Source organism: Coturnix japonica, chromosome 1, assembly GCF_054131305.1.
Source record: "Coturnix japonica strain WE chromosome 1, WE-NBRP24, whole genome shotgun sequence".
In the NCBI taxonomy this organism is placed as follows: Eukaryota; Metazoa; Chordata; class Aves; order Galliformes; family Phasianidae; genus Coturnix; species Coturnix japonica.
The window spans coordinates 42,958,285-42,973,837 of record NC_140663.1 but is presented as its reverse complement, the minus strand read 5'-3'; the positions used below and the strand labels follow the sequence as shown (position 1 = coordinate 42,973,837).

General features: G+C 38.9%; 1 protein-coding gene across 8 annotated transcripts in view; it reads right to left on the bottom strand.

Moving 5' to 3' along the window:
- Positions 1–15,553, bottom strand: part of ANO4 (anoctamin 4) — a 162,212-nt gene that overhangs the window by 101,923 nt on the left and 44,736 nt on the right. For all 8 annotated transcript variants that reach the window (XR_014943124.1, XM_015859160.3, XM_015859164.3 and 5 more), the window contains exon 2: positions 5,502–5,708. Coding sequence is in view for 7 of the 8 variants with exons in the window: in XM_015859160.3 (XP_015714646.1) it covers positions 5,502–5,571 (70 nt within the window). In the remaining variant the exon portion in view is untranslated. The remainder of the gene's footprint in view (positions 1–5,501; positions 5,709–15,553) is intronic.

Below are 15,553 nucleotides of genomic sequence, written 5' to 3'. Positions count from 1 at the left end.
CATGTCCTTTAGTACAACTCCTAAATGTTTCTTGAAGACCGTATCTTACACATATTTGTTGCCAGTTTGTCTCTTCCAGCTTGAACAGGTTTAGAGACTTCTGGAGTGGAAGATTTCATCTAGACAATGATTAATAGCTGTCAACATCTCTCAATGTCTTCGAGGGTACCTTGCAAACAGCAGGAATCCTGTTCCTAAACCTGATGCAGGGAGTTCTTATGGGGCCCTGTGATGTCCTGAAATTACGAAGAGCAGACAGACTGCTGAAAATGGACTATTTTCAGTAACCAGCATCAAGCACAGACTCCTTTGCAAGCAGTAGGAGAGCATCTGAACCTCAAGGGTCGTCATTTTCAGGCATCTTGGCAGCATAAAGGGTCTTTAAAGTATGTGTGCTTCTATTGATCCTTAAAGAGTTTCCAGTTTCCTCAAAGTTCAGAATACTTTTTCATGCTGTCGTATAACAGGTGCTACATTCCTTTTCTATGCTAAGTATTCCCCTAAGGTAAGGTCAAAATAAAGTAATAAGCATGGTGCTATCTCCTTTTACTATAAATGAACATCATGAATGATATCAATAACAGAGATCTCAGAAATGTCTTTCATGCTCTGCTGGACATCTGTAGCACAGCGCAGTCTAGAACTGGGTAGTCCAAGGATGTACCTAGCAAACAGTGTGCCTTCACAGTGTCATCCAGCACATGGACACACCTGCTTTCTAAGATGTTCAATCACTTGTAGCACAGGGAAGTGCAATAGTCTGCATATCTGAAAGGGAATTTGTTCCTTTTTTGGAGCAGATCAAAGATGAGACCACCTTTGCTTTGCTGCTACGCTTACGCCTGCTGTTAGCCATGAGGTTTCGTTTCATGCAATCCTTTTTAGGACTGATACATCTGCATCTTGCAGTAGTAGGAATTTTTGGTGGGGTTCTGATACACAGATGCACTTAGTAGCAGTCGGACTTGTTGATATTTGAAGGTCCATGTGAACTATCCTGCTCTGTCCTATTCTATTATACTGATCTATTTGTCCAAGTAAGTCAATATGGAAAGGTCTGAAGAATTAAGCACTGGGCTTGAGGGAAAGGTCTCGCTGTCCTTTGGATGGCAAGAAACCCTTTGTGGAAATTATCACTGAGCAGCTATATTACAGACAAATTCATGTTCTGACCTTAAAAACATTTCTGCTAAAGCAGAATCGTTTTGTTCCATCTTTTGACAGCCAAAAATCTTTCCCTGGGATATATGAAGAATATTTTATATTAGAAATAGAGGCTTATGTAATAGCAAGTCCTACTTAAGTTAGAACTGTATTTAAAAAAATCATTAGCCAAGCATTACAGGAACATATTGACTAATTATTCTAGATCTCCTTGACTGCTTCCTGAATGATAAACTCTTTGTTTTTAACAAAATGGATCTCTAGTTTCTCAGCAACATTTTATTTATCTGTGTTTTATTTAAATCTATTGTCCGCCTGTTTTCTTCAGCAAGATTAGTATCGTTGAAAATATTCTTCATTGTTTTAAGACAATTATGGTACATTGGTCTAAGGACACTTTGCCCTTTTCTTGGGATCAGCAGTATTCCCTGTTTGGTGCAAAATCACATCTACTGGTTCCATTCCATATGTTCCCCTTTGCAAGGAAACCCTTTAAGGGTGAAGTGATTGAGAACATGCAGAGGGACTGGCTTTGCAGCTTTTGTGAGCTAACTGCATGACATAAACTAACAGGAGCTCTGTTATTTGAGGGTGAGCTGCACTGATTTTAAAGTAACCGTATATAATTGATTGCAAGAGTGAATGAAAGATCATTTTACAACAGCAAACAGGAGGCTGATCAAAGCAGGAAGGGGAAAAAAAGAAGTCTTTGAAAAGAGATGAGTTTAAAAATACATACTTCCCAGAGAAGTAGAGCACCCTCAAAGCCACCATTTAAAATTACTAATATTATTTCTGAAGTTCCTTATTGAGGGCATACAGACATCCCAGGCAGGATCAGTACTTTTGTGTGTCAGGTACAGCACAAACTGAAATGTAGGAAGAATGCAATTTGAGCCTAAACCAATAATATATATATATATATATTAAAAATTAAAAGAGGGAGCATTGGAAAATATCCTTCATCCTCTAGATTTTTTTCATTAGGAGCAGGTGTTTTTGATTAACTGGTTTTTGCCCTAAGAAAAGGAAAGTAATAAATGAAATGGGCTGAATGACTAAGCAAAGTGACAGGAGATTTCAGGCTCTGCATCATGCACTATCTAGTTCTATCTTTAAATTCAAAGTAACCCATAATGACCATCTGAAAACCTGTCATTCAGCCCAGGAACAAAGGGTCCCCACTGTAATTGCAGCAAACTGCTCTCCCCTATAGCAGCTTTGCAGAGGCTCCCAGTCACCAATAATCAGGAGAAATAGTTAAATAAAGAGAAGTTAAGTATCCAGAGATTAATCAAGGTATAACTGCATAGGGCCATTTCTTGTGAGTGTATCTTTTATTTTTTTGTAATGCACAAATAAGATTAATGAAGGGAATGTTAAACTTATTTGAAATCTGCTTGCTTTTTCCATGCTTCATTCCACATGAGAGGAAGTTCTTCTATACACCCACCAGAAAACACTGAAAAAGGCTGCGTCCCTAAGAACAGACAAGCAAGATAACAGCACTGCTGCCAATGGGAACATAAATTTTCAGGTGAGCTGACATCAGTCACTCCCATGCCTTACATGCATTCTCTGCCAAGAAATATTTGCATGACAGAGCTTTCTGGCAGAATTATTTGCAGGAATTTATTCTTTTAATCTGAGGGAGATGTATGCCATATGCCCTGCCAGTCAGCAAAGAACAGAGAGTGTGATTGAACCAACAAATCACATCTAACTAACACAGATCTTCTGAAGAACACTGAACACAGACAAGCATGTGCACATTTTATGATGAGGAAAGGATATCTTTTGCACATTAAATTATCAGTTTTATAGGGCTCAGTTCTAGCTTCCTTGATGATTCAAAGTTCATTATGTTGTGAATAAGCTCATTAAACATAATTTCCTCTTTTACTTTAATTTTGATTGCAGTGCTTTCAAGTTCTGTGCATTTTTTCTTGCCTCCCAAAGTCAACTGTTCTGTTGGGCAATGACTTTACCTCTTTCTTATTTCATACCCAAGAATTACATGCATAAATAAAAATTGTGCAATTGAATAAGGAATAAAAAAAAAGAGAATCCGAAAATCAAGAAAAGCATGTCAAAAGCAACACACATCTTCCCTTAATGATTATGACTTCTTTATCAGGTATTATTTATGTTAAAAGCCAAGAAACTGACAAAAAATATTGTCACTGGACCCCAATGACAGCACTGGCCTTCCATCATCATTTTAGAAACCAGTAGGTGTTTCCTTGCCATTCCTTACCATGCAAGATATTTTGCCTGGGTAATTTATATACATCAGAATAATTGTCACTCTGAAATACCCAACTATTTATAAGGTACAGTATTTCATAAAGTACTGCCATTGGCCAGCTAGTGCACCAGGAAAATTATTTATGCAGTTGAGAGTTAGAGTTAGTTTCTGAATAGAAACTAACAACATTTGATTTCAGTTTTGTGGGGTTTTTTTGTTTTTTTTTCTCCTAATAATTCCATTTATCACCATTGTTGACTGACCACAATCTTTCTTACAGTCTACTTGAACACAGCCTTAACAGTCGTCATTCAGAACAGACACAGAAAAATTTAGTGTTCTTAAACAGGAATAAAACAAACAGATTCAAATAATTTCAGATGAAATAATGACTCTGTAAATTGTCTAAGATAGGATTGCTGCCATAAAACCTGTTTTTAAAAGTCTGCAGCCTTCAAGGCTCTAGGTTCTATTAGCTCCTATTAACTTCAGTGAAGATCATGATAGAAAACACCTCCTTGAACTAAGCCACTGAGCATGTTCTCTGAAGGTCATGGATGCTGTTATTGTATAAAGCACAGGATATGATTGACAAAACTAATCTCATATGACTGTGCTGAAAGCTAAAATCCTCAGAGAAGCATCATCCAAATGATGCTCACTAATGAGCTCCATTTTAGAAAACCTCTGAGGTCTACATAAAAAGGGATCTTTTTCTCAATCAAACACCAGCATATGTTGCTTATGCATTATTTAGTGCTAATGCACAGGCCATGTCTATTGACATATAGGTGTGGAAAGTACAGCAGCTCAAAGTGAATATGGTTAGCATAACCTATTGTGCATGAACAATATGCTTGTTTCACAAGCTGCAGTGCTGTCTTTTTTAATTGACATTTTACCATGCTGCAATCTTTGTAATATATATTGAGCAGTGGTAACATATCTGCAGTAGTAGTTTCTGTATCTCAAAGACAAAACACAGGAGCTAAAAAGAAAGAGGGCAAACAGAAGAACAGAAATAAAAAAAGCAAATGGTTATGAGTCACTGTAAATTTTTGATTACTCCATGTTAACAAAGATCATTGAAGCTGAATAGTATAGGTATGTGAAGAAGCTCATGGATATAGAGCTACATAGTAAATCCAAATAATCTAAACTCTCAACTTGTACAAAAAATAAGGAATGCCTCAAGTCTGCAGGGTAATGGAAGCACACTGAGGGTCTGCAGGCAGAGCAAATGGACTCTGTCCCATGGCACCCCAACTTCTGCTACAGAGTGCATCATACCCTTTCCTGGGCAGCAATTATGGAAGATTATCAAAACCCTTCAAGATAAAATCTACAAAACTGAGCTCATGGGCAGTCTTAATTCACTCTACTTAGGAATGAAATTAAATAGTTTAATTTTCACCTTGAAAAAGCAAACATGGACTGCACAAATGCACTGCTCCTTTGTAAGAAAAGATATTTCTAGAATAGTTGTGGTAGTTAACACAACAAGGACTGAATTCATGATGTCATTAAGAATTTGATAGTTCCCAAGAGACTCAGGTTTCCTTCAAAAAGTTTCATTTTGCTTACCAGTTAACACAGTTTGCAAGATGTCCTTCAGATTTAGACATTTGTTTTCATTCTGGCAGAATGACTTTGGTTTGCACTCTGCATTGCGTCACATCTTTAGTTCAAAACCATTGTTAGTGCCAAATACAGAGTTCCATGGGGATGCCTGTAGACTTCACAGCATTGCCAGCATCTCATGCTTAAATTAAGATTATAGAAAGGATGCAGTATACAAAAACATGGGTTGTGGTTTTTTGTTTGTTTGTTTATTTGTTTGTTTTTTAAATGATTTAAACTTATGCTTTCATTCCCTACTTTCAGCTGTCCCAACTCTTGCTACTCCTGGTGAAATTTATAACAATCAAAAATGTAGAAAACATACACAAAACATCAGTCTACAGCTCTGATGATCAACGGAGTGACCTTCATGCAAGTGTGATCTAATGCTATTGATACCAACTTCTCATCACAATGACACACCATACAAGGAATGGAACTGAAAAAGCTGTTGCATCAAATCTCTTACTTGGCTGGTGGGTTTTTGCTTTTCCACCAGAGACTGTTGGATTACTTGATCCAGCTGATGAGGCTTCCATCTTTATTGGCCTTCTGACTTGTGGGAATGAAGGGTGCCTAACCACAGGCGGCCGCTGTGACACTGGGTAGCTTGCTGCAGTCCTCCTCTGACAGATTTGCACACGCTTTTCAGCCCCATGAATAGATAAACTTATACCTGTCAGGAACAAGAATTAGTACCATTAGACACAAGAGACCAGCACAGAACAACTGAAGTATAAAGGTATAACAACTGCCACATTTAAAAACGAAGTCATAAAAGCTTCCATAATGAAAAAAATAAAAAACGAGAAAATAAAATTAGAAAAACACAAACTTTGTATGAAAATGAAGAATGCAAAGATCTTCACTGCTGCTGGGCTGCAGATAACAGAATCAACCACACTAATAGATTTTTAAACTAATACGAAGTCATGGTTTACTGCCGCACTGGCCTACAGGAGGAATAATCTTCCACCCATTCAAAAACCCCACAGGTCACACACGACCATAGTAATGAGGTAAGTACTACACAGTTTATTAAATGGCAGCTTTCCAATTGATAAACTAAAACTTTAACAGTAATAGGTTCGTCTCTTCTGAACATCTGCGTGTACCAGGATGTCTCATCATACGGAAAAGACACCCCGCTACACAAGTAGTGACCAGCTTCTAATTAAAGTGAGTTTGTTTTTAGGACAACAATAATACTACAAGCAACAACATGACCTTATGCTTGAAAACCAATTCCATTTTCACCAGTCCTGAAACATTCTCTGTAACACTGGAAATTCTTTCACACCAAACATTCTCAAATTCGTCACATTTGTCACAGATAATTTTTAAACAGAAATTGTTTTCTGTGATGAAAGACAGGCTTTACTTTTCCACAGAGAATAACAAAGTTGACATTTTTATTGGCTATATGCTCTCAGAAAGAAATACTACTTTATGGCAGAAAAACAACTGCTTCTGACTTTCTTATGTTCACATTAATGCAATTGCAGCAACTTGAATTACTGACAGCATCCACTGGTGAAAATCTTTAGCTAACCTCTTTCAGGCAACAAAGCTGAACAATGATTCTACAATGCCATTTTATGCTTAATTTAATTGTGATTCTTATTCCTTTCATCAGCAGCCACTCTTTGTTTAAAAAAGAAAAAAGGCAATTCTCTAAAACTATACATAGGCAAACTGAGAAGCAACACATCTTGAGAATCAGAAATGTGTAAGCATATGAAAAGTAAAACTGGTCACTCAGGTGGCACTGACTACTCTACACATGTTAGCAAAAAGGGGTCCTCCCTTGCAATGCCCAAGGCTGCCTTAGTGACACCAGACTTCCAGTTCCACTGAAAGTCCATGTGACATAAGCCTCCAGATCACAGAAGAGGCTTTGAAACTTCAGCATCTTAATACACTTCAATGCCAAACATACTACTAAGGGGAAGAGAGCTGTTACTTTTGTAGACAAATGGTGAAAACAGTGGGGTTGCACACATGAAGAAAGGCTGTGCAAATTGCTCTCCTCTGAGATGGCTTTGTGCATTCAGAACTGAAGCTGCATGCTTGCTACCTGATTTAGCTGCCCTTCATCAGAGCTGATCTCCTGCAGGAAGTTTAAATGGAAGTGCTCCTATGAGCAGCTGCTCGCATACCTCCTGGTTACAGAGCTAACGTAACCACTGCCTATTTCTAAGGATTGTTGGAAGCACATCTTCATTAACACAGTCAGCAAACCCCAGTCATTTTATTCAATTGATTCATCTTGTGAAAGGCGATGTAATAATCCACACAAGCAGAGTAATAACAATTATGCCTGGACAACACATTTGTTTGAATAAGAATTTAGTTATAAGAAGATTCAAACAGTGAAATATAAGCCCTACTTGGGCTTTCTTGTGCAGTCACTAGAAGTTCATAATGCTCAAATTCTTGTGTAGTTATCCCTAAGGTATTGCAAAGGTATTCTTTTAATGTCACCACTGATTGCTTTATCATACAACGCAACCAACTCTCAGAAGGTCACAACGGAGTTTAGGTACAGCTAAGAGAAACATGAAACTGGCACAGACACAACCTTACTGACTGGATCTTATTAAGGGTATATCTTAATTTGGTCATAAAAGAAGGCCTCTTTTTTGAGAAACTGGTTTCAAATAAAAACTGCCATGAAGATGATCAAGGGACTGGAGCACCTCTCCTGTGAAGAAAAGTTGAGGGAGTTGGGCTCGTTTAGCTTGGAGAGAAGAAAGCACCAGGGAGACCTCATTGTTCCCTTCCAGTACTTGAGGGGAGCTTAAAAGTAGGAAGGAGACTGACATTTTAGACAATCTGATAGTGATAGAACAAGGGAGAATGGATTTAAACAAAAAGAAGAGATTTAGGTTGGGCATTCAGGCAGAATTTTTTTACTCAGAGAATGATGAGGCACTGGCACAGGCAGCCCAGAGAAGCCGTGCATGCCCTACTCCTGGAGGCATCCAAGGCCAGGTTGGATGGGGCCCTGTGCAGTCTGAACAGGTTTGTAGCCCAACCTATAGGAGCAGTTTGGAATTAGACAGCATTTATGGTCCACTCCAACCTAAGCCATTCTATGATTCTTTGAGGCTAAAGTAAATATCTTCATTTTCTGAAAACAACATATCTGATATGTTGTATGTCTCTGGCTCAGCTTCCTAAACTATTTGTGCAGCCACCAAAATGACAGGTACTGCAGGCAGACCATTCTTCCCAAAGACAGCGAAATCTGCAGACAGATCACATCCCAAATGATGTTCAGCCTACAATTTAACTCAGATTTACATGCTTTGTATGTAAGATTCTTTCTCTTGCACTGAAGGGTGGATCTAAGAAGCAATAACACTGTAGTATATGAAAAAGAATGTGCCAACATTATTGGAAATTTAACATGTTATTCACTGGATGTATTTCCAATGATGTGTCACCAGTATATTCGTGAGTTCAACACACTCTCCACATACATCCTTTTTTTTTTCTCCCCCCCAGTCCCCTCCCCAGGCAGTGAATTTCCCTTGTGTTTTTGAGAAAGACAAGTACAGGACAAAGCTTCAAGCATCTTTGTTTAATTAGCATTTCAGAATTTTCCAGAGGAAGCCAAGATCTTGCTTTTCTCTGTTCATTTCTTTTGTTAAACTAGAAGTAAATGTCTGCAAAAATGTAAGATCGCTATCACAGTAAGCTGACGTATTACCTTGTTTTCATGTGGGTGAAAATCCTTTTAAAACTTAAAAATATATTCCCAGTTAGTATGCACAAAAGTAGAGAAAAAGAGAAAGGGATATCAGAGGCAGAGGAGCTTTTAGAAATAGTGCTTATAGCTCATGGGTGATGAAAACATGCTGAATTATTGGCATTAAGCAGTTTCTTGTGTAAACTCTCCCTATTCTTGTAAAAAACCCACACTGTTGTTGAATCACAGGTTTTGTGGGACAGAAATGTGAGAAAATGGTGCAGAGATCTCTGAAGAATAGATGTTCAAGTTGACATCTATTACTTTTTGCAGCGTGACAATACCCACATAAGACATCTAGAAAGACAGACAAGTTCTCCAGCAATACACTGCAAACTAGTTTACTCTGTTTGTGGAGCCTTTCCCTGGCTTTCAGTTTTGGTACCACATAGATGCTGACCACCAAAATCCCACCACTGTTACATGCCTCACTGGAACTGTGCCTGTGGCTTGGCCATTTTGTAAGTGAGCTTGGCAGCACTGGCAACACACTTGACTGCTCTGATAGACAGTAGAGATGCTGCAAAAAACAGTTGTTTATTTTCTTGCTTCTCACTCACTACAGTGGATCATTTCAACCTTGGGCTGCAGGGCAGCTGGAAATGGAAGTCTTACCCACATCCAACTATCCACTTTGGAGCACTAGCTTCTGGAAAGGGCTCAGGCCATCGCACTCCACAGATTCCTTCTCTGTATTTTCAATATTAACATGTCTTTCCTTCCCTTTTCTTGCCTTCCCCCACCAAGCAAGCTTTTTGTCTCCATGAGGAATTGCTCTTCTTGCTGCATTTCTGTTTTCCTCTAAAGCCTCTGTCTGACGTTCAGGTAAGATAAGCATCTTTAGTTCCTTCTTACAAAACCACCTCAGCTGTGCAACTTGCCAGCAGGGAAGAGCAGCCTTGATCCTGCTCCTAGCTAACTTATTGCTTCCATTTTTGTCTTTATAAGAGGCATTATTCTTTTCTCTAAAGCAGCATTTCTTTTATATTGAACATAATTTGCCTCTGATAATGAGAGATAACTAGAGAATTGATAATGCTCCAGATAAAACCTGCAGATCAGAACATTAAAGTGGAATACTAAAGTACTTCAAAGCCAGGAAGCAATAAAATCTAACTTAAAAAAAGGAGGGACAAATTATTAGAAGTAGAAAGCACCATTGCAGGGCTTAGGACTACCCTGCATGCAAAGCTTTATATGATAGTGCTGTTTGTTTTGTCATCTTTTCAGATGCTGTATCAATCACCCTGTGCTGCACAGCAATCTCTCATCCAAAGTATGTGATGGGGCTCCACTGCCTCAGCTCTGGCCAGCAGGGCCTTAGAACCACACACCTCAGCATGAAGCAAGGCCCACCACTAGCAGGTCTCATCCAGCTAGCCTGCACCATTGGAATGAGTATAGTGCAAAGTTCTGGTACAGGAGGAGATGGTTTTAGTGGCAGTACTGGGGCCAGCAAGGCACTGTGTCCAAATTATACTGCACTGAAACTGAGGCACCTTGGTAGGCCAGTTTGGCTCAGCCCCAGTTCAGCTATAGACACATACTCATAGGCTCCTTCCTGACACGTCTTCTTCTAGACAGAGATGATATGAACATGAAGAAACAATATCAACACAATGCAGACTCAGGAAGCTGTATAAATGATCTGTTAGTTAACAGCGCTAAATTAACCTCAAGTGCCCTGACCTGTTTTATAGATCTCTGGGAAAAGACGCTGCTGGCAGATGCAATAAGGCTTTTTATTTTGTTGCTATCAGCATGTCAGTGTTCATGCTGGAGGCAAATTACTTCAGCTGTTTCTCTCTTTTACATGGATCTTTTATTCTGCTTTGGCCCTACAGCAAACTGAGGCAGACCCTTCATCTTCAAGGTCCCTTTCAGAACAGAGCAACTGCAGTGTTGCACAGAGCAAGGGAATTCAGCTGTGATGGTATGTAGGACCCCCAAGAAACAAGGCAGCTCTGGGCAGTCTGCAGTCACTAAGGCACAGATAAACATGGTTATAAGGATGCACTTCGGAGAAATGGGCAGACAGCAAAAAATGAGCCTTTCAGATGCCATACGTAAAGGGGCAAATTGCTTATTTGGTTCCATTCCACTTTTACACCCAGCAAAGGAGAAAATGAGCCAATCTGTCCACCTTAAAAAGTTAAGCAACCTTTCTTCAGCTTGCACAAATTGCCACATGTCCTATTAAAGTCAGTGATGCTCTGCAGACATAGTCAGCTTTTCCCACAATTTAAGCTAGCATTGAAAAGGGGGAGCTCAGAAAGGGCAAGTAAGATTAAAGGTTTCTCATGCAAAATCATTTTCACCTGAGGCTCAGCAGAAAGACAGCTATGCTTGATGCCATGACCGACTCTTCCGCTCCTTTTGAATCCTAGGTGAAAATGAATGAGCAGGAGAGAAAAATCTCTGAACCACACAGTATAAAGACAATTCTCTCTCTTTTTTTTTTTTTTTTTTTTGGCTTTTCGCCCGATGCCCTACTTTGATAATAAACACATAAGGGAAAGCATAGCTATCTTTCTTCACACCTTTGGGGAAATATGTTACAACAGTGTTAGGATTCCTACATGAGATTAAATCATTTTTCATAGGTTTAAATATCAGCTCTCTGACACAGAATCAAGACCGTTGCCATCGGTAACACAAATCATAACTAAACTTAGATTGTTCTTCAAGTGCAGCTTTGAAAATATTGAAAAACTTCCAACTACATTGATACAATAAAGTAAAAACCACAACAAAATCAAAAACAGCAAGAAACCCCTTCACAACTACCAAGCTTTAAGTGAGTAAACAAACAAGCTTCTAGTTTCCTATGAATGCTCTTTTTCTGAGGTGGAAATGGAGTATTTGAACTGAGCCATCCTGCTGGCTTCCAAATTTATGTACATATTTTAAAGAAGTTTCTGAGAGAAAGAAGCCACACAGCTTAAATATACTCCCTGAAGGAATAACTCTTATGCTTTGACTGAACCCTGTCACCCCTTGATTTGGTATTGGAAGAGATAAGCAACTATTTATTTTATTTCTCTTTTCCATATTATCCATACATGAGTACATTATATACTCATGACATTATGGAGCTCTGTTGTATCCTTGTTTCTATTCCTGGGCTTAGCTGAACCAATTTGCACTGCTGTACCTCACAAATATGCTGCTGTGGACCTCTAATCACCCCTGATTACACTTTCTATGCTCTCTTCCTTTTTCAAGGGTGGGGGACTTGAAAGGCACATTATGAATGTTTTAAGTAGTAGGACTGGAAATGCACGTGGCATTCAGGTTGTGGCTTCAACACTGAACTACACAGTGAAACAGTGGCATTTCTAGTTCTCTCCCTTGTAATACCTTTTGCCCCAAGACACAGACATAGATGGACTCTGCCTCCATGTTGTATGTGCCAGCTCTTCAGGCATATTTTCTGGTGAACTGGGAACCTCCTTCTTAGTTCACCTGATTTAGGTCTCCATGTCAAGCAAAGGCTACAGGGAACAATGTCGTATTTTCCCCACAGGCAAGTTGCAACTTCTTTCACTTTAGTTGCTTTCCAGGTCTCTCATTTATCACATCTGTAAGACCATCAGCGTACAGCTCTCTGTAGCAGCAAAACAAATCTTCATGAAGGCATTTTACCTGTCAGCACCTTTTCCCCCCAGTTATTCTCCTTCAGTGGGATGAGTAGCATCATCCTGTGCATGCCAGTGTCTATCAATATTAAGATCTGTGATTTGATCTGTGTTCAAAGGGATGTCTGTACTTAAACTAGGAATTCAGGAAGGAAAGTCTGTGCATCCACTGGGGTTGTGCAGTTTTCTCTGCACTGATTTAGACAAGAACAGTTAAAATGTCACAGACTTCAGGAGGACAAAGGTTTATACTTGCCAATGTGCTTTAGGTCAGAACAGCTTTTTCTCCCCAGAATGACAGGAGATAGAACACCCATGGTATACCTGCCATCCAGAGACAGCGTTAACTCCGTCAGCACTAAGCAAATTCCTAATGAAGAAAAAGTCTGCACTTACCTTAGGCCCATCAAAGGGTTTATTTTATAGACTCAAGTGCAGTTTATTGAATTACAACAAGCCAACATTCAGAGGTGATTATTTATCATGACTGCTGCAGACAGCTTTCAGGGAGACTTATATTTTACTTGAGAACGATGATGAGACTCATTGGAGGATGTGACCATATGGCTGAGCTATCTCATGACAGCTCCATGACCCTTCAGATCCCTGAAGAGGGGCTATTTCCACCTGAAATGTCTCAGGACTGTGTTCCTGATGCAAGGTGCTGCTTGTGCAACTCTTATGAGCCCAAGGAAGTAAATGGGAATTTACGTTCTAATATGTCTAGTTTGACGCATTTCTAAGTCTTGTATTTTTATTTCTAACATTTCAAGTGCAAAACCAAAACACATTACAAACGTCTGTATGCTTCTATTTTTTCCAGGCTATCAAGATATATGCATAACAATTGTATGTAAAACATGCCACCCATCAGTTCTCCCAGCAAGCTGCAGTCTGTGTCATTTATCACCACTCCTGCTGACTGAATTCCTACCAGGCTTCCCTGTGATTTTGTTGATGTCTTTGTTCCTCTTTCTGTTTTAGCATCTACTTTGATTTGCTCTATTGTTGCGCCTGGACTTCTAGTTGCATTAGTATTGTATTTATTGTGAAGCATAATTTGAAAAAAAAATAATAAAAAAAATAATCTGACTGTCTAGACAGAAATATTCTGGTTTTTGATTTTATAATGACTTGTCACTTTGAAAGATGTAATCTAACATATCAAATAGAATACAAATTATTAATCAGAATATCAGTTGCCTCTGAGCAAGCAAAAAAACCTATTTTGTATCAATTACTGAAACAACATCTGGAATACTAATCATCAGTTAATGTTACCATAATATACAAACGGTAAGAAAGAATTCAAAATATAAAAATTAGAACCAAAAAGCAAAACACATCCAAAAAATGAAGTATAGCACAACCGGGACCGCAAACAATATGAGATATTTCAACCAGAAGTTAAATATCAGAATTTCATTGTGTTCCAAAGCGACTACCAAAATAGCTCAGAAGAGATTCAAAGAAAAAGAAATTGCAAGAATAACATAATTTCTGTTGATTGGATGCTCAGACTTCTTACACCCTCCCTTGTACTGTGTAAGCAAAAATTGTGCTATAATGAACGTAGGTTCATACTGAAAACAACAGATTTAGATCTCTGTTCCTGTCACAATAAACAACTTCATGTCAACTCCTCATGTTCTGAAGCAATATCTGTGTTTCAAAAGCAACTGGAAGATTGACTCTATTATTAAGTGGCAATTACTGATTTGGAAACTATGCAGTACTTGTCTTACTCATTTTACTACACACACACAGCATTTACTTGTCAAAAAAACCTCAGAAATGAAATCATTTATGACTTACTTTCACTTATGCTAGATAATTCTGAACACGATGCTTTTCTCCACAACCAGATATTACTTTGATTTTCTAAAAGATTTTCTCAAGTTAGTTTGCACTTATTTTTGAGCCTTTTTCTTGTATGCACACAGTAAACTGTAACAGCACACACAACAGAATAGGTACTACAAACATTAGTGCAAACCACAACATCCAGAGAAAACAGGCACTAAGTCCCAGAGGCTTTTTCCTGACCAAAGAATGAAGTGAGGGACTAACCACGCAGATTTTATGTCCTTTTTTCTTTCCTTTTGAAGTATTTATGCACTACATGAATGCCAATTGCTACAATTCAAGTACCACACATCTTGTTTTACCTTATTTAATCAAATATTCTCTATAAAGCAGAACAGTGCAATCAACCCGAGACATCATCCGTGGAACAGGAAAAGACCCAGGAGACTTCACAGATGGAGAAAAAGATAGCTCAGGATACATCTGAATGTGTCTGCCTCCACAGTTCAGGCAGAAGCAATTTTCAGCACAGTAACTAGGCTTAATTTAACTGTATTTTAGCATCACGTTTAGAGGACTGGTACACCACCCATACTCTTGGGCACTATGGCAGCATCCCTCACAGCTTGGGCAGAAATAAGAATGGAGAAGCAGAGGGGAATTAATGTTGATTCACAGAAACTACCCAACTCTACAGTCTCCTCTCAATGAGGAAAAAACATCACATCCTATATTGCAGAAAGGCACACCATTTGAATAATTTCAAACTAAAAATTCATTCTGACTGACATCTATCTGACTACACAGATCACCTGTTCTGGGTCAAGTCCAGCACCCAGGAGGTTTTTTGCCCAGAACAACCATCTGTAGAGGACATCAAGGCTGTTCCCACAGTCTGGAAACTGCAGACAAATTTCAGGCCCAAAAAGATGTTATCATGGACCATTTATATAAAAAAATGTCGAGACGTGTGCTACTTGTCTTTCTCCCATAAACCATAGATTTCCAGCACTCTCTCTTGGCAAGTTAACAATCTGGTTGTAATAACGCCTATGCTGCCAAATGGTCATAAAGTGAGGGTGATCCCCAGATAGGATAGCAGCTGTAGTGTGCAGCAGATGCCAGTGAAAATCTGTGCTCATCTGCCACCTCATCTTTCTGGCAGGACTCCAGACAATTAACAGTAACAAGATGCTATTGAAAAGGGTATGCAAACCTGCCATGTCCCTACTTATTTTCCTCGTAGGAATCTGATGATTGTTCTCAACTTACACCGACTTGCACTGACTAAAGCACATAGGTAATGCTTATTTCTGTTCTAAG